Genomic DNA, 19,103 nt, shown 5'->3' with positions numbered 1-19,103 from the left:
AATGCATTTTCCTAATCATGATACGCTCACATCTTTCTGACAGAAACGCTGTATTGCGCGAAGAAAATAATTGATAGAATTAGCTCACCGAACAACTTCCTTACCAGAATGGGTCCATACTCAAAATATGGGACAGATGGCTGCAGTCAACCTCCTCTGCGAGCCTCCCCTGCTCTGCTTCTTTGGACATGCCACCCATCCCCTAAAACTTTCAACCTAACCATCTAATTGCAACAGTATAGGAGATTGACTTTATAGGGTGCCCACTTTCACTAATGTACATTTGGTACAGTAGGAAACTAACTATACTGATTAATATCTTGTTTTCTAACCTGTAGGACCGTTTACATGTTCATATTCACATGTCTTTGTATAGTTGAGATAATTTCTTGGTTCTTTTGTATATCTTTGTTTTTTTGGTCAGATATTTGGATACGAATGTTTTGTGACATACAGGGCCAGCTCCAAGTTTATGTGGGCCCTTGGGCGACACAGACTTAGTAGGCCCCCATATAGACATTAGGCCCTGTTTATACCCCCATATAGAAGTTAGGCCTCCAGTTCGTACCCCCATAAATTTAGTAACCTCTGTAGATAGTGCCACACAGCACCCCCTCCCTGGTAGTGCCACACAAGCCCCCTCCCTGGTAGTGCCACACAAGTCTCCCTTCCTGTAGGCAGCGCCTTTGGGGCTCCCACTAGGAGCGGAATTCCCAGCCAGAGCATTGCCGATGCTCAGGCTGGGGATTGCGCTTCAGGAGAAGCCCCTGACATCACTATCCATATACGGATAGTGATGTCCAGAGCAGAGCTGAAGTTCCGGCCAGAGCGCTAGTAAAGCTTCTACTCCGGTACTCAGTCTCTGGGGAAGACCCTGACATCACCATCCATATATGGATAGTGATGTCAGGGGCAACCCCACAGCCAAAGTCCCGTGAAGAGCGCTACTAACACTCTGCCTGGGACACTGCTCTGCTATTGACATCACAGTCTATATTTGGACAGTGATGTCAGGGGCTTCCCCAAAGATGGAGTCCCGGAGCAGAGCCGCTTCTAGCACTCTGCCTGGTAACTCCTTCCATCCTCCTGACATCACTGTCCATATATGGACAGTGATGTCTGGTGCTTCCCCAGAGCTGGAGTCCCAGGCAGAGCGCTATTAGCTACTCTGCCTGGGAACCTGTAGCATAGTAAATGGCAGAGCGGGGAGATACCTCCCTGCTCTGCCATAGCGTTCAATAGTATCTGCGTCCTAAGGACGGGGTATACTGTTCGAGATGTCTTTACTATATGTGACTGTGTGGCTACCCAATGGTTGAGATGTAAATTGCAGCCTGTCAAGGTCTATGTTCAGTTATTTGCTATGGTCTATGTGCAGTTATTCTGTAGTGCATCATTTTACTGCAGGTTTTGACTTTACCAAACCATACTCTATTCAGTCAAATATTTGTTTTTATTTCAACAGTATTGAGGCGGTGTACTGGGTGTGTGTGCGTGCGTATATATATATATATATATATATATATATATTACATATACACACGCTTGGATCTAAATGTCGTTTAGCCCTATATAGGTTCTTACCAGTTTGCAATAAAGTTTTAATGTTTAATTAAATCGGCGTCAATCAGTATAAAGAAATACTGTGAACATGGTGTGAATCCAGCGTAAAGGCTGTTTTACAAGGGACAGTGATGAACAAGCGCACTTTCAAATGCTCATTACCGATTATCCGCCAGTGTTACATGCCCAGCGATCAGCCAACAAAACGAGCAAACCCTCATTTGTCAGCTGATCAGATTTTTTTTTATGCAGCCAAAAAATATTATAGCTTGTCGGCATCACATCTCCACATGTAAACAGGTAAAATGCTGCCGACAAGACAAAAAAATCGTATGTCATTGTAGCAATGATTCGAGCACCAATCTACGTGTTCGTATTGGCGATCATTACTAGTTACTAGCCAGGAAATCTGGCCATGTAAAAAAGACCTTAAAGAGGCTCTGTCACCAGATTTTGCAACCCCTATCTGCTATTGCAGCAGATAGGCGCTGCAATGTAGATTACAGTAACGTTTTTATTTTTAAAAAAACGAGCATTTTTGGCCAAGTTATGACCATTTTCGTATTTATGCAAATGAGGCTTGCAAAAGTACAACTGGGCGTGTTGAAAAGTAAAAGTACAACTGGGCGTGTATTATGTGCGTACATCGGGGCGTGTTTACTACTTTTACTAGCTGGGCGTTCTGATGAGAAGTATCATCCACTTCTCTTCACAACGCCCAGCTTCTGGCAGTGCAGACACAGCCGTGTTCTCAAGAGATCACGCTGTGTCGTCACTCACAGGTCCTGCATCGTGTCAGACGAGCGGGGACACATCGGCACCAGAGGCTACAGATGATTCTGCAGCAGCATCGGCGTTTGCAGGTAAGTCTATGTAGCTACTTACCTACAAATGCTGATGCTGCTGCAGAATCAATTGTATCCTCTGGTGCCGATGTGGCCGACACGATGCAGGACCTGTGAGTGACGTCACAGCGTGATCTCTCGAGAACACGGCTGTGTCTGCACTGCCAGAAGCTGGGCGTTCTGAAGAGAAGTGGATGATACTTCTCTTCAGAAAGCCCAGCTAGTAAAAGTAGTAAACACGCCCCGATGTACGCACATAATACACGCCCAGTTGTACTTTTACTTTTCAACACGCCCAGTTGTACTTTTGCAAGCCTCATTTGCATAAATACGAAAATGGTCATAACTTGGCCAAAAATGCTCGTTTTTAAAAAATAAAAACGTTACTGTAATCTACATTGCAGCGCCTATCTGCTGCAATAGCAGATAGGGGTTGCACAATCTGGTGACAGAGCCTCTTTAATTTATTTTTGAACCTGAAACCCACCTTTACAATAAAGTTAGGGACATTTTTACTACAGTCCAGGACAGCAATAGACAAATATCTGAGAGAACTCGAGTAATCCCTTATTTTTCTAACGAAGTCGAATTGTTCATATTTAATTAAGAAATATTTGTGCCATACACGCAAAATTCTCAGATCAGTGATACTTACCACCAAGTTACTTCAAGGTTAAGTTTGACAGTACCAAGGTCATTTATGTCAACAGCAACAGCTTGAGGACGGGCAGCAAAAAGGTCCTTTGTTTCACAGGTAACACTTCCAACTAGGATGTGAGAGGCGATCCCCTTAAGTTCTGTCACCTTAAATAAATAGAGAACATAATCAGTTAGTCTGAAATACATAGAGTAGCGTACAAGTCTTTGTTTCATTTTCCAGTAGGAATATTCTTTGTCACATATCTGCCACATTTGTCAGGAGAACTTTGTGAAACACGTTTAAAACAATAGAGACTTACCTTTATTGATATTAAGCTGCTAACCAGAGGGAGAAAAAACATTTCATCGCCATCCCAACTCTGCTTGCCGTTCACTTCTATTTTGCCTTTTAGTTTCCACCTCTGTCTTCCATATCTCATGAATATCTGTTTAAAAAAAAAAAAAAAAAAAAAAAAAAAAAAAGTCAATCATTTACACATTTTGCATCTATTAGATAAAGACCTAACTCCACTTTTTGGTAAGTAAAAACTACACGTGTTTACATGTTAACGATATTTCCGAGCAAAGTGAGTGAGAAAGACAATTCTGGAGAATGATCTTTCAATGTAAATGAAAAGAACAAATGGATGTCTGTTTCAAAGGTCCAAAAAACATCCAATCTGCTTATATTCATTTTCCTTCCAGTTACAGATCTTGAGACAATAGGAAACCTCTTTTTCTATTATAGCAAAATACACCTGAAATACCAGCGATAAACACATAGCTTTACAATCAGGTGTCGCTCTCTACTGGATGCTACTAGAAACTAGAATGAGGAGCACTCATTATTATTACAAGAACCTATATGTAATCAGTTACAGATAACATACTATTCATATTATATGGAAGAATAGATAACTACATGACCGGATACTTTAGATTTAATCGTAATGATAATAAATAGATTTAATTAATTTTAAGATTCTGCTCAGCAGCCCCATAAAAATGAATAGAGCGGTGGCCAAGAATGCGCAGTACCGCTCCATTCACATGGGGCTCACGGGGACAGCAAGGTAAACCCATTCCCAGGATCGGTGGGGGTCCCAGCGGTCAGACCCCCACCGATCAGATATTTATCACCTTTCCTGTGGATAGGTGATAAATATAGATTACGGTAAAACTCCTTTAATGCAGACAACTGCACTAGTGAACATTTGTAGCCCAGGCCAGGTTTCCAAATACCTCACATTAACTCTGCTGCAATGTACCGTACGAGGAAATTCAGCTTCGGAGAATAGGTGGCCCCAAAAAAATGTATACAAATTACTGTCAGGTCCAACTCTAAGGTCTCATGTCCACTTCAGTTTTTTTCTTCAGGGTGCTATCCGTTTTGTTTTGTTTTTTAACTGATAGCATCCTGACATTCATTTCAATGGGACCATGCACACTTCCGTCGTTTTAACGGAACCGTGTGGCCGTTCCCTCAAAAATAGGACAGGTCCTACTACTGTCCGTTTTTGACGGAACAGTCTCGGCCTTTTCATCGCTTTGGTCTGGGAAACAGACTGCACACGGAAGCCATCCAAGTGCGGCCCATGTTTCACGGATCCGTCATTAACAGCCTTATGATGGCCAATGGAAGTGTGCATGAGGCCTAAGCATGAAAATAAGATGAATCAATACCATCGATATAGCAATGGGTTGTATCAGCATTGAAAATCAAGTACTTAACACTTCTAATACTGGAAAAATGTGGATCCTTGTGGCCATACTTGCTGTAGGATACTAATTTTTAGATGTATAAAAACACAATATAGCTGCATACATTATACTGAGAATTAGCACATAATTTAGATGCAATGGGGTGCCATTATTCTACAGTTATTTGTGAGCATCTACAGCAGTGACGCACAAGGGGTCGCCAGCGGATGGCCCTGATGTGCAGCCCCAAGAGAAGGGCAAAGTCATACAGCACAGCTGGCATGAGCTGATGTACACTGAATGCTCTGCCTTACGATAAACTGAAGAGCGAATCTGTTATGTGGGAATTGTGGCATCTTTCCCATCTCCAAAAGCTGTATCAGTCGTATGCTTATATATCTATGTATGTTTTTGTTTTTTTTAAATATCTCTGTCGTCTTTGTTCACCCCATATGTATTTTGCCAAAAAACAAATAAAAAACAAACAAACAACTAAACAAACAAACAAACAAAGATTTTAGTAGAATAAATGTAAAGCAGTCCAAATTTATTTTTACCAAAATAAAAAAATATATATAAAATGACAGTCACAAATATAGCGGTTTAAAAAAAACCTCATACTACCCATTGATCTGATCTTGGCTGAATGTGATGTGCGGAACCTTTGATGGAGTCAAGGACCACATTTAAAAACCTCTAACAATATGTCGGGTTGACTACAAATGATCTACAGTAATAGCATTGGTAAGTAACCAGTATAATTGTGAAATGGTCTTGTTCTCATGTACAACTAAACATTTCATCTACTGAATAAATCAATAATTCACCAACCTCATACTGGTCTCCAGGACATAGACGTGCAAAACCAGCTAGGCCTATAAATAAAAACATATTGTAGTTTAGTTGATTGTTTAAAACAGTTTTCAATCCGCATCACTAGACATGATATGCCATGGACTTGCATACCCCAACCCTAGATGTGTCCCTATCCCTTCACCCCCATCCCTTTATTTTTACTTGCTTTGGCAATGCTAATGTGTATTTAGTCCTGCCAATAAAGCTTCTTTGAATTGAATGTGTATGTTACCACTAGGTGGCAGAAGTAATTCATATGCAAAACCTAAAATTAGTTAAAAACCAACACGAGAAAATGCATCAATTTAAAAACAATTCTACTAGGCCAAACAAGGTTCCAGATTTTTATATGATTTTGTCTACCCAACAAAGAAACTAATCATATTGTTACAAATGATTTGGAATTAAAAAAAATGCAAGATCATGTCTCTGATAACTTATCTAGGAGTGTTCTGATTATTCTATGCTACGAATATGAAGTGACTTCTTAGATTATCTTTGAGCATATTTAATTCATTTTCGTACTGTGAGTAACCTCTTCATGGTTATAGTTCTAATGAATTCAATGTTTTACAGCTGATGGCTCTCCAGCCAATATGAAACAGCAACAAATAACATTCCCTAAAGGTCGTAGCTGTAAGGGCATTCAGTAAGTTGTGGCATTACAAGAACTGAAGGGCCACAGGTTGCAGACCATTGCTCTAATTCAAAAAAAAATTTGTGCACCAAGACGTAACACTATAAGGCCGGGTTCACACGAGCGGGTTCAGTCCGTGATATACGGTCCGCAGGTCGGCCGCATTTCCCGGTCTGAGCACAGTACAGGGAGCTGGGCTCCTAGCATCATCGTTATCTAGGACGCCAGGAGTCCCTGCCTCTCTGCATGTTTTCAGTATGTGACCGTTTTCCCGCAGCGAGGCAGCGACTTCTAGCGTCATAGATAACGATGATGCTAGGAGCCCAGCTCCCTGCAGTGTGCTCAGTCCAGGAAATGCAGCCGACCTGCGGACCGTATATCACGGACCAAACACGCTCGTGTGAATCCGGCCTAAGGCTAGATTCACACGGGCGTTGCGTATCTCGGATGTTAAAAACGGCAGTTTTTCACATTCGAGGTGCATCCGTGCTCTGCGCTGCAGGATGTGATATCCCGCATCTTCCATAGACTAGAGTCTATGGAGGGATGTGTGAAGCGTGAAAAAAAGAGGACATGTCCTATATTCTCACGGACCCTTCACACGGTCCGTTTAAACACATTGGCCACATTGAATTATATAGGTCTGTGTGACGGGTGTTGTTTCAATGGCCGTCACATGGACGTTTAACATGTTAGTATGAATAAGGCCTAAGACTGAAAAGCTTGCCGAATATTTGTACGAACAATTAAAATGGCTAGGTTTACGGTGATGGCCATAAACACAAAATAACGGTCGGCAGAACGATCGTTCGGCCAACTGCTTTTCCTCCTGAAATCGGCACGTTCGTCCGACATCTAACGTATTGGATCACCTTTAGTGATTATAGGGATTTGATTTTTTGAACTACATAAAACCCTTTTTCATATTACTAAGACTGACAGTAGCATGGAAACTGTGATCATAAGGGAAGCCCCATTATGGGAAGTAGAAGGGGTTCCCTATTCTTATGTCTGCAAAATACTTCTACATGTAAATTCAGATCTCTTTATACATGTGATAGATAATTTGAAATTATATGAGAAACTATCTAACCTTATATAAACTGCGGAAAATCCATATCGAATCCTTTGAATAAGAATGCAATTTATAACTCCGCATTTCCAGGAATTGTCTCTGTACTGTAAAACTTTTAATACTTGGGTATCCAGATCTCTGAGGTTATTCAGGAATACTACAAACTGAATTCTTCTTGAGAACATCAGGGAGGAAAATGTCACTCCTGATAGCATCAAGGATTTCACTTATAAAAAAGATTTTACCCAAAATTGTTTCTTTTTTACTGAACTCTCCAGTATGGATACCGGAGATCATCCTTTAGGCCTCATGCACACGACCGTAAAAACTCCCGTTATTACGGGTCGTAATCACGACCCGTAATAACGGGCTCATAGACTTCTATTGGCGACGGGTGCCTTCCCGTTTTCTCACGGGAAGGTGCCCGTTCCGTTAAAAAAGATAGAACATGTCCTATTTCTGGCCGTAATAACGGCACGGACAGTCCATAGAAGTCTATGGAGCTCTCGTAATAACGGGTGGCTACATGTGTGCACCCGTCATTACGGCAGCGTTGCTAAGCGACGTCAGTAAATAGTCACTGTCCAGGGAGCTGAAAGAGTTAACTGATCGGCAGTAACTCTTTCAGCACCCTGGACAGTGACTACCGATCAGTATAAACCTGTAAAAAATAAAAATAAAAGACGTTCATACTTACCGGCAACTTCCTGCTTCCTCCAGTCCGGTCTCCCGCCCGTTGCCTTGGTGACGCGTCCCTCTCGACATCCGGCCCGAGGTCCTGGATGACGTTACAGGCCATGTGATCGCTGCAGCCAATCACAGGTCAATCACAGGCTGCAGCGGTCACATGGACTGCCGCGTCATCCAGGGATGTCGGGCTGGATGTGAAGAGAGGGACGCGTCACCAAGACAACGGCCGGGTAAGTATGAATTTCTTTAACTTTTATTACAGAAAAGGCTGTCCCTTCTCTCTATCCTGCACTGATAGAGAGAAGCGGCTGCCGATTAGTGCAGTGCTATTTTGCCGCCAAAAACGTGCTCGTAAATACGGGTGGAATACGTGTGACACCGGACCCATATTTACGAGCACGGGTTCGTAAATACTGGTGCAAAACGGGTGGAATACGTGTGACACCGGACCCGTATTTACGCCAGTATTTACGGGTGGGAAAAAATACGGTCGTGTGCATGAGGCCTAAGACTGGGGTCGGGAGGATTTACCAGGGAGTATTTAGTGCTCACTGAATAGAGAAGATCTTGCCTTGTCCAATTTTAAGTTGTATTTATTTTGCTGCACAATTCCAATCCCTCCATAAAAGTGAATAGAAATAGAATTAAGAATCACCTTGGGCCCATTTTGGTATTTTGGCATGGATTTTGAAGCGGAATCAGCGCCAAAAAACGTCCAAAACCGCCTCCCATTAATTTCAATGGGAGGCGGAGGTGGGGTTTTTTCCGCAACGGCTTTGAGGTGGAACATGACGCGGTTCCGGCTCTGAAATCGATGGGAGGCAAAAAAGTTTTCCGCAGCATTTTTTGCCTGCGGTGTTCAGTGGCCACAGACAAAAACATGCTGCGAAGATTTTTTTTTATGCCTGAAAAATCCTGTGTGAACAGAGCCTTTTAAAAGGTATATAATAATTATAGATTTGAAGATATATTCAATCTGCTGGAATCAGGACAGTTAAAACATTCAAAAAACCCAACTCCAGCTTTAATCCTCAAAATTTTGTTTGCTAGAAGAGACTTGCAAGGACTTACGGACTATATAGATAATACACCGATTTGGGGTAATATATTCCGGTTTAATATTAGTAAATTACCAAAGTTAATTTTTGGGAAAAGAAAGGCTATCACTAAAATTGATCACCTAATAAATGGTGGATGTTTGTAGGATTCCGATCAACTTAAAGTCAGATACGGCCCACAGGATAAACACAGCTTTTTGTATTATCAATTTAGACCTGCCTACAATGCGTAAAAAGTTTTATGGCTGAAGGAAAAACACATTTTGGAAAAAAAAATTAGAACATAAAAAGGTCAGCGTTCGACTTTCGTAACCCCCGCCGATTAGCTGTTTTGAAGGGTCCGCAGCTCTCGTACGAGCATGGCTTCCCCTTCATTTCTTCTTGCTCACGGTGAGTCATCAACAAGCATTTAGTGGCGATTGTAGTGAATGGGCTGCAATGCCTGTGAATAGACATTGCTTTCAGCCAGGATGCGATGTCTATTCACACTCCCGACACTTCAGTAAAGTTTCTGTGGGACTTACTCACACAGTACAGCGTGATATTGCAATATTACGCTGTGCTGTCATTCACAGCATGATCTCGCGAGATCACGCTGTGTTGTCATGAAGTCCCACACAAATTTTACCAGTGTCATACACTTCTCTTTACAACGCCCAGTTTGCAAAAATTGCCCAGTTGTCTATTAAGAATCTAATTAGAATAAATCTAAAATTGCTTATAACTTGCTCAAAAGTAACCTTTTTTAAAAAAATAAAAACCACTGTTATCTACATTACAGCGCCGATCAGATTATGTAGGAGATAGGGCACTTATAATCTGGTGACAGAGCCTCCATCTAAAAAATATATATATTTATTTTCATTCTTTTTTTTAACAAATTAGATGATACAAGTCATGGTAAAAATTAATTGCTTTCACTAACGGACACTGAATGCATGCACCATAAAATGACACAAGATAGTACAGACAATAAATAATAAAGTACCTTTCATTTTGATGCAGAATTCACCCAGTAAATTTTCCATTTCTGACTCAACTGTGCACATGTTCTGTAAAATTAATTGGCAAAGACATCAGTAAACAAAAAGGAAATAGAAGCGGAGTTTATAAAGCAAAGAGGGTCATACCAAGTTGTAAATCAAGTTCATACCACTAAATTATAGGACTACTGTATTCTTTAAATAAGGAGAACTACAAGTACTAAAGTGTACATGAAAAATAAAGAAAATAGTTAAACAGCTTATTTTCTAGCAGTATTATCAGTGCTTGAAGATATAGGCCAGAAGCCTGAAATTAATCCGCTTCTGTCACGATGACAACACTTCCTGTTCTATTTTAGTGTAACCATACGAACATTGATGTGAATGGCAATTTATATTTTATGTTGTTCTACCTTAGGCTAGAGAAATAATGTTTCAGGAGATGGGTAGGTTGGGTAATCAATGATTTATTGTCAGTGAAGAGCACTTCTGCTGTGACTACTCATTGAGGAAGCGTAACACCTAAATGATTATGATGCTACTCTCACATCTTACTGGAAATATACATTTGCAAAGTAACAAGTGAATGGAGCTTAGACAATATTCAAGAACCTACCTCGGTGTACTCTTTGAAACTCTTATTTATTTCAGACAAACTCTCCCGAGCTGCCTTGCTAGAAGGTGAAGAAGCAAATGCCTGCTTCATTTTACATGCTCCCTCTCGTAGGCGCCTCTGGATACAATATGCTTCATACAGTTCATCCACCTTGCAAGTAAAATTTCAAATGAATAAAATAAAAAACCTTGTAATTTACAAATATATATATATATATATATACACACACATACATATACACACACAATTAAAACGTCAGAAATGATCGTTAAAGGGATTATCCCACAAATAATTTTCATACCAATAGTCCAGATAGATGTTAAAATGATTTGAAGTGTTGTTTCTAGCTTAATAAAAAAAAAAAAAAAAAAAAAAGTTTTTTTTCCCTTCCCTATGTTCTCCTATGTGCTGATGCTGCTATTCTGCGCTGCTGGTGAAGGCGCTCTGAGCAGAATCAGTCTCCGTCCCCCCCTGGCAGCTGGCAATATAGTTTCTTCCTACTTTCCCAGCATATAGATATGAGAGAGATTCCAAGTATTGAAGATATATACTGTGTGACAGCGACCGTATGTATTCCCTTAGAAACCAATGAAAATATAAATTAAATAAAACCGGGGAATGAGCACACCCTCTGCAGTAGACTCCCCAAATAGCACGGTGGAACACTATGCAAAGAAATGGCTGTAAGGGGTTACTGAGCAGCAGCACTCTGCTCATTAAGTGAATGCACACATTGCTCTACACTTTGTACGCCAGGTGGCGCTATATTATGTAAGTAAACGCCATAACTCTTCACTGGATAGTTTTTTGCAGCATGTAATTTGTAGACATTGTTATTTTTGTATGATCTATACAATGAATATGATTTTCAGGATTATGATTTAAGAATGATTTAACTTGACTTGTGTCCATCCCGTTGGTTCTACTCTCTCTGTTGTTCTAGGTCCCCGTTGTCTTCCATACAATATGGCCATCGCTGTCTCAGACTTGAGACGCGCCCTTTCTTCCTTCACTGCCCTCTGAAGTGTCAATAGCGATGGACCAGTGCGGACATCAGCACTGGTCCATTAGAGGGCAGTGAAGGAGGGGGCGTGTCTTAGACATGCAGACTACGATCTCTGTGCATGTCAGAGACAGCGGCGGCCATGTTGGATGGAAGAAATGGGGATCGAGAACGAGGCAATGCAGAGAGAAGAACCAATGAGATGGACACTAGGCAAGTTAAAAATCATTCTACTATTGCATTGATTGGACATTGTCAGACAGTGGGAATACACACCCAACTGGTAACACCCAGTTGTCAATTTATTCATACATTTCTAGGAGGAATAACAGGGGAACAGCACAACAGAGTTCTAGAAACAGATGTTCTATAATTGTTATTTTATGGGGAATACTTACTAAAAACAGACAAGTCAGGAGAGGCGATCGGTCCTCTTTAAAAGGACATAGAAATCAAAGAGCTCAATATGGACCCTTAGGCCTCATGCACACGACCGTAAAAACACCCGTTATTACGGGTCGTAATTACGACCCGAAATAACGGGCCCATAGACTTCTGTTGGCCACGGGTACCTTCCCGTTTTCTCACGGGAAGGTGCCCGTGCCGTTGAAAAAGGTAGAACATGTTCTATTTTTTTCTTTTACGGGCCGTGCTACTATACTTTATAATAGGAGCACGGCTCGGAATAACGGCCGGCTGCCCGTGGCCGGCCATGCTCGTAATTACGAGTCGTAATTACGAGTCGTAATTACGAGCACGGTCGTGTGCATGGGGCCTTAGACTACACGGCTGGATTCTTAATAGAAGAAATAAAACATTTATGGAATTTCTGTTCCCTACAAAAGAATTCACAAATAAACCGTATCTGTTTGCACTAAACAGGAAGTGATTTAAAACATTACAGACCCAGGGCAACAGGTGGTACCAGGGAAAGAGAAGCAGATATGCACAGAATGCAACAACATGACCAACCACAAGACAGCTGTAAACCCTGCTATTTAGTAAAAAAAAAAAAAATACTCTATTTATAGCAGCTCCGTTACATAGATCTACAGAGCTGTAGCGGAGGATAAGCACAAAGGAACGAGCAAGAGTGGGATCTGCAATTACCTCCTTAGCAATTTACTATATTTTATATAAGCTTCTATTGTTCCCCAAAACCCCCAAACACAGACATATGCAAACAGTGGTTTTAAGAGGTTTGAGGCCAGATTAGAATCACACACATAATACATGTATGCAGATTTTTAGGGCTGCAATTTTTTTATGGCTCTATATTGATCAAATATTTATGTGAATATCATCAGGTTCTATGGACAACAACTACAAAAACAATGTCTTCTTTTCTGTGGATTAGCACCAGTCTGTAAATGCAGAGCACTCCACCTCTTAGGCTACATTCAGACGAGCGGGTCAGATTTGAGAGTGTAAAAAAAGCAGCGTTTTCCCTACATTTCTTGACCCTGTGCGTTGCACATTGGCATCAGTGTGCTTTGCGTGTGGCATGCGTTTTTCACATCCATACAAGCACTTCATTTTAAAAATGTATTTCTGCTTTTCAATGTATTTGATACGTGACACACGGACAGCACACGGATGTTGTCTGTGTGCGGTCCGTGTTTTCACGCACCCATAGACTTCAATGGGTGACTAGGTGCATGAAAACGCACCAGTACAGGACATGCAGAAAATTTTATGCAACGGACACACGCTGTGTGAAAAACACTACGTGTGAATTGCCCCATTTAATTGCCTGGGTCCGTGTGTTTGTGAGTGACTTCAACACACATCACACAGACGAGTATTGCGCTCGTCTGAATGAGCCCTTAAAGAAAGACGTGTAAAATAGCCCAAAGTGAAGACGAAGAAAATAAAATTCTGCTAACTCTCAATATTTTGACCAAGACATTGCAAAACTTACACAGCTGGTTTGGTTTACTAAACATTCAAAATATCAACTGACGTGTAGCCATACAAAATAAGTATCAGGTCTGGTAAAATGGACATCAAATATGGAATCCAAATGAAACAGGTAAAGATAACCACAGATTGGATTATAGGAAAAAAAAAAAATATATCAGACAGTCATCCTGGGTAAGAATCCACCTAGTATGAAGAACATAGTAAGGCCTAAAATACATCTGTGTGGCCTATTCAGGTCAGTACAATTGTAAAACAAAACTGACCACTTGTTAGTTCGATCACGCCAAAGTGAGGCAAGCTCAATGCTCATTACCAAAAATTATTATTTTATCATACATGGAAGTTAGGTCTCCACATTTCTGATCACATTACCTTACTCATGTGAAATTCCAGCCGTCTTATATATCGCTCAATGGTCTTGATTTGCTAGAAAAAAAATATATATATATTTATTTTGTCTGTCTATATACACACAAACTGGGCAGCTAAAAATAAATAAATGAAAAACTATCACTATTCTATTGTAAGAAGGCTATTTTCAATCATATCTGAGCTGTCGATAGGCAACTAGTTATAGAAAATCGTACTCGAATCCCTGTTTTCTAAACTAATATATATGTTTTTTGATTTATTGAAGGATGCACAGGATCCCACTGCTGAGCAGGGATCAAGTCCATCCAAGTTCTTTACTTGCCAGCAAGGTTTCCCAAAGACTGCATAGATTGGTATATGAACTTGCTCTGGACTTAGCTTCCCTATTACAAGTGCTTGACCTCATCTGCTTTAGTATGGATGTAAATGGCCAGATGACACATTGATACAGATATTCATGGAAGCTCTGTGTTGTATTGGTGAATAAAATATTGGAATTTCCCTATGTAACAAACACTACTGACCAACAGAAAAAAAGCATTATTTCAGGATACGCAGCCTAAATTTAGCCAGTTCATCAAATAGGCCTGTACAACGTGCTCATATATGGCCAGCGTTAGAGACAGATGTGTATCTTAAAGATCATGGGCCCCACTGCAAACGCTAATAATATGATGAGGTTACGTTGTAAAGAATAATAATAAAGTAGTCATTTTAATAGCAATATCTACTGGAATTATATTATTGGGCAATTTCAGATGGCCCGCTTGAGGTGTGCTGTTCTCTAATGCTAAAGCATGCATGGATCCTCAAGTTTATGGGTTTTGTAGCAACCACAACCCTAAGGGTATGTTCACACGGCTTATTTTCAGCAGTTTTTCGGGCCGTAAACGGCCGAAAAATCGGAGGCAGAACACCTCCAAACATCTGCCCATTGACTTCAATGGGCAATACGGCGTTGTTGCGATGGGGCGTTTTTTTTTAATGCCTCATTTCCAAAAACCGGCTTGTAAAAAAAACACCCGCGAAAAAGAAGTGCATGTCCCTTCCTAAGGCATTTTTTTCATGGACTATAGAAAAACAGCTCCAAAAACGGCTGTAAAAAAACGACACGAAAAACGCGAGTTGCTTAAAATACCATCTGTAAATCAGGGAGCTGCTTTCCCTTGAAAAAAGATCCGTATTTTTCAGACGTTTTTTGCTAAGCGTGTGAACATACCCTAATAGGCACAGCACTGACCAGAAGCAGGCAATGTATATGCTATACTCGGCAGGGTCTCCAGTTCTTATGATCTTGAGGGTAAAAGACTTGGAACATGGTGCTCCAGCTATTATGTAAAGAAAACCCAATATTATATTAAACATGACAACAGCTATCTTTCAATGCATACATCATGTATACAATAGCTACGTAGGGAAAAAAAATAAAGTGAACCCAATTTTGTAATCAAAAAGGAATCAATCATATATACAAAGGAAAAATATGAACTTCAAAAGGAGGCAGCTATGTTTTTAAAAACGGGCTGGTTACAAAACACAAATCCATGACCTAATAAATGCAAATATAGGTCTCACAACCTCAAGCAAGAAGGAATATTTCCACACTAGAAGCCGCACATTGAACTTTGAAGAAAAAAGGAAGGATTTGTTTCATAACTGTTTTCAAGAAGTGAGTTTTGCAAGTGTACCTGGTTTCCGGTGTTCTCTTAAACTATGACACAGTTTCCCTTATGCTTGAAGGGAGTTGGTCATCAGTTTTGAGCCTCCCAAACCGCTAACACCGCTAGTTAGGTGTAGGGTAAAGCAATTGAAACATTCCTCTATTTTATATCTTAATCCTTGCATCAGTGTAAGGGTATGTTCACACAGCCTATTTTCAGCCGTTTTTTGGGCCATAAACATCCCGAAAAATCGGAAGCAGAACGCCTGTTCTGTTCCGACGGGGCGGTTTTTACACCTCATTTTCAAATAACGTCGCCTAGAAAGACACCCCATAAAAGAAAGTGCATGTCACTTCTTAAGCAGTTTTTGGAGCCATTTTTCATTGACTCAGAAAAAAAAACAGCTCCAGAAAGGTCTGTAAAAAAGCTGCAAAAACCACTAGTTGCCTAAAAAACGGCTGAAAATCAGGAGTGGTTTTCCCTTCAAAACAGCTCCGTATTTTCAGATGTTTTTTGTTAAGCGTGTGAACATACCCTAAAAATGTAGTATTAGTCTGCCACATGCAAATTAGGTTTCAACTGCTCGCTATCTTGAGATCGGCTGGTCTTCGGTATCATACGAGTAGAGCGGATAGTCAGCTGCAGAGGGGAGGGGTAGAAGAGGGTTTGGAACACAAGATGGCGAACACTGGAAACATAATTTACATAGCAGAGTGGAAAGATAACACTGCATTTTTACACTGATGCAAGGACTACGGCCTCCCAGACACAAGCGTTTTTGGTCCGTGATATACGGTCCGGATGTCGGCCGCATTTCCTGGACCAAACACACTTCAGGGAGCCGGGCTCCTAGCATCCTAGTAATCCATGATGTTAGGTGTCACTGCCTCGCTGCAGGGCAACTGTCCCGTACTGTAATCATAGATAATATGATGCTAGGAGCCCGGCTCCCTGCAGTGTGTTCGGTCCAGGAAATGCGGCCGACATACAGACCGTATATCACAGACCAAACACGCTCGTGTGTGGGAGGCCTAAGATTTACAGCAGAGGAATGCCTTTACTTCTTAACCCTACAACTAACTAGCCGTGTTAGTGGTTTGGAAGGCTCTAAACTAATGAAAAACTCACTTTTACATATAATACGTGTACAATTGGTAAAGTTAAAGTAATATGAGATTTTAGGAATAAAGCTCATGTAAGTATAACACCGCGTACAAAACGTGAAGTGAAATCTTTACATTTTACGGACTATGCTTTTACCATCGATAAACACCGATACTATTATACATATATTGAAAAATACTGCTCACACTGCGTTTTTTTGCAGGCAGAATTTTGAGGCAGATCAGACCTGCCTACGCTTTTTTTGCCGAGGTTTTCACTGCATTTTTCGCCCGCAGCCATGGAGCTAATGCAAGGACAGTGGACAAAAAATGCGGAAAACACTGAGAAATTCGCTCCGCAGGATTTCTCTGCCTCTCATTGATTTCAATTGGAGGTCAAAGGAGGGAACTACGGCAAGAAGGGACATGCCGCTTTTCTTCCCCTATTTTACCAGCACCTTTAAACAGAAATACTATTTCAAGGCTGTAACAATACGTTATATTTAAAGCATTAAACCACCATTATCATTTCTCCACCCCAACAAATTAAAAAACACGTAACAGCATACCTTATCCAGATCATATAAAACCCCCTGCAATGAAAAAAAGGATCTGTTAGAACAATAATAAATGGAAATTAGTTTAAATGATTATACTAATTACACGAGTGTGGGTAATGTATTTATTGCATTGCAAAACATGCCACATCTAGGATACATTATAGAAAACAGGACTGCAAGACTCTGGTTTCTAAAATGGCAGACAAAAACGGTTGTGTATAGTTTTCACATGCAGTCAAGCACCCACCCTTACACTAGGAAATACTCTAGGGCTGGCGACTTACCAGTCTTGAATTTCTCCTCATGTCTTTTAGTTGGGCAGTCAACTTGTCTAGCTCAGTTTGGTGAACTTCCAGATACTCGCTATCAAGAGAAATCAAACACCAGGCATCATTGAGTAGACGTGAAAAACAATAGGTAAGACATCAGCTATTAGAAGTGCCACAGCTTATGGATCATTAACAGTCATGTCTGCCTTCTAGAGATATTCACTAAATCAAATTCATATACAGTTAGGTCCAGAATTATTCTAACAGTGAGAGCCCTTTGGGCATTTTAGCGGTTTACCAAAACAAATTGAATATAGTGTTATATAATCAATATGGCTTAAAGTGCAGACTCTCAGCTTTTTCAAGGGACCAAAAGGAAAAAGAAAAAGAAAAAGAAGAAGAAGAAGAAGAAGAAGAAGAAGAAGAAGAACGCACTGGTGATCTTGTGAACTCCAAAAAGACCTGGACGTCCATGGAAGACAACAGTGGTGGATGATCGCAGAATCCTTTCCATGGTGAAGAGAAACCCCTTCACAACATCTACCCAAGTGAAGAACACTCTCCTGGAAGTAGGTGTATCAGTATCTAAGTCTACCATAAAGAGAAGACTTCATGAGAGCAAATACAGAGGGTTCACCACAAAGTGCAAACCATTAATCAGCCTCAAAAATAGAAAGGCCGGATTAGACTTTGACAAACAACATCTAAAGAGGGCGCTCAGTTCTGGAACATCATTCTTTGGACAGATTAAACAAAGATCAACCTGTACCAGGATGATGGGAGGAAGAAAAGTATGGAGAAGGCTTGGAATGGCTCATGATCCAAAAGCACACAAACAAACCTTTTATTTATGGTAAATGTTCATTTATCCAATTACTTTTGAGCCCCTGAAATGAGGAGGCTGTGAAAATCAATGGTAGCAACTCCTAAACGTTTCACAGGATATTTTTGTTCAACCCCTTGAATTAAACCTGAAAGTCTAAACTTCAATTGCATCTCAGTTTTTTTATTTCAAATCCAATGTGGTGGCATGCAGAGCTCAAATCATGAAGATTGTGTCACTGTCCAAATAATTCTGGACCGAAGAGTAAATCCAAATAAATGCATAAAGTGACCAACATTTATATACCATCACTTATTGACACACATGCCCCTTTTCTAAAGGTTGATTACAGACATTTATTAGGTATATACTGCTCAGCCTTTTTTCTGAATTGTATTAATCTGTTCTAACAAAGATTGGTGGTATGAATGCCAGGACCCAAGTTTTCCCACAGTTCTACAAAAAATATGCATAAAAACATTTTATATTTCCAACATAAGGGTAACACTTTGCCATGACCACTCATATAGAGGATTTAAAATGTAATCCTATGGACTGATTAATGGTGGTCATGATTCAGTTGCATTTTCCAGCCAGGGAACAGGGAGAGAGACACAGAAGGTGCCCATAGAGGTCTATGGAGAGGGGAGCAGGAGGAGGGAGCAGAAAGAGAAAGGAGACACAGACGTGCTGCAGTTGCTGGTAAAAATTCTATGTCACCCCAGTG

General features: G+C 40.6%; 1 protein-coding gene across 7 annotated transcripts in view; it reads right to left on the bottom strand.

Moving 5' to 3' along the window:
- Positions 1-19,103, bottom strand: part of RIPOR2 (RHO family interacting cell polarization regulator 2) — a 157,394-nt gene that overhangs the window by 69,264 nt on the left and 69,027 nt on the right. For all 7 annotated transcript variants that reach the window (XM_075826557.1, XM_075826552.1, XM_075826553.1 and 4 more), the window contains exons 4-11: positions 17,569-17,647; positions 17,294-17,317; positions 13,961-14,014; positions 10,663-10,812; positions 10,052-10,115; positions 5,580-5,623; positions 3,368-3,493; positions 3,064-3,212 (exon numbers count right to left, since the gene is read on the bottom strand). In XM_075826557.1, the coding sequence (XP_075682672.1) occupies positions 3,064-3,212; positions 3,368-3,493; positions 5,580-5,623; positions 10,052-10,115; positions 10,663-10,812; positions 13,961-14,014; positions 17,294-17,317; positions 17,569-17,647 (690 nt within the window). The remainder of the gene's footprint in view (positions 1-3,063; positions 3,213-3,367; positions 3,494-5,579; positions 5,624-10,051; positions 10,116-10,662; positions 10,813-13,960; positions 14,015-17,293; positions 17,318-17,568; positions 17,648-19,103) is intronic.

Source organism: Rhinoderma darwinii, chromosome 5 (assembly GCF_050947455.1).
Source record: "Rhinoderma darwinii isolate aRhiDar2 chromosome 5, aRhiDar2.hap1, whole genome shotgun sequence".
NCBI lineage: Eukaryota > Metazoa > Chordata > Amphibia > Anura > Rhinodermatidae > Rhinoderma > Rhinoderma darwinii.
The sequence above is the reverse complement of the archived record's forward strand: the minus strand, read 5'-3'. Positions and strand labels throughout refer to the sequence as shown.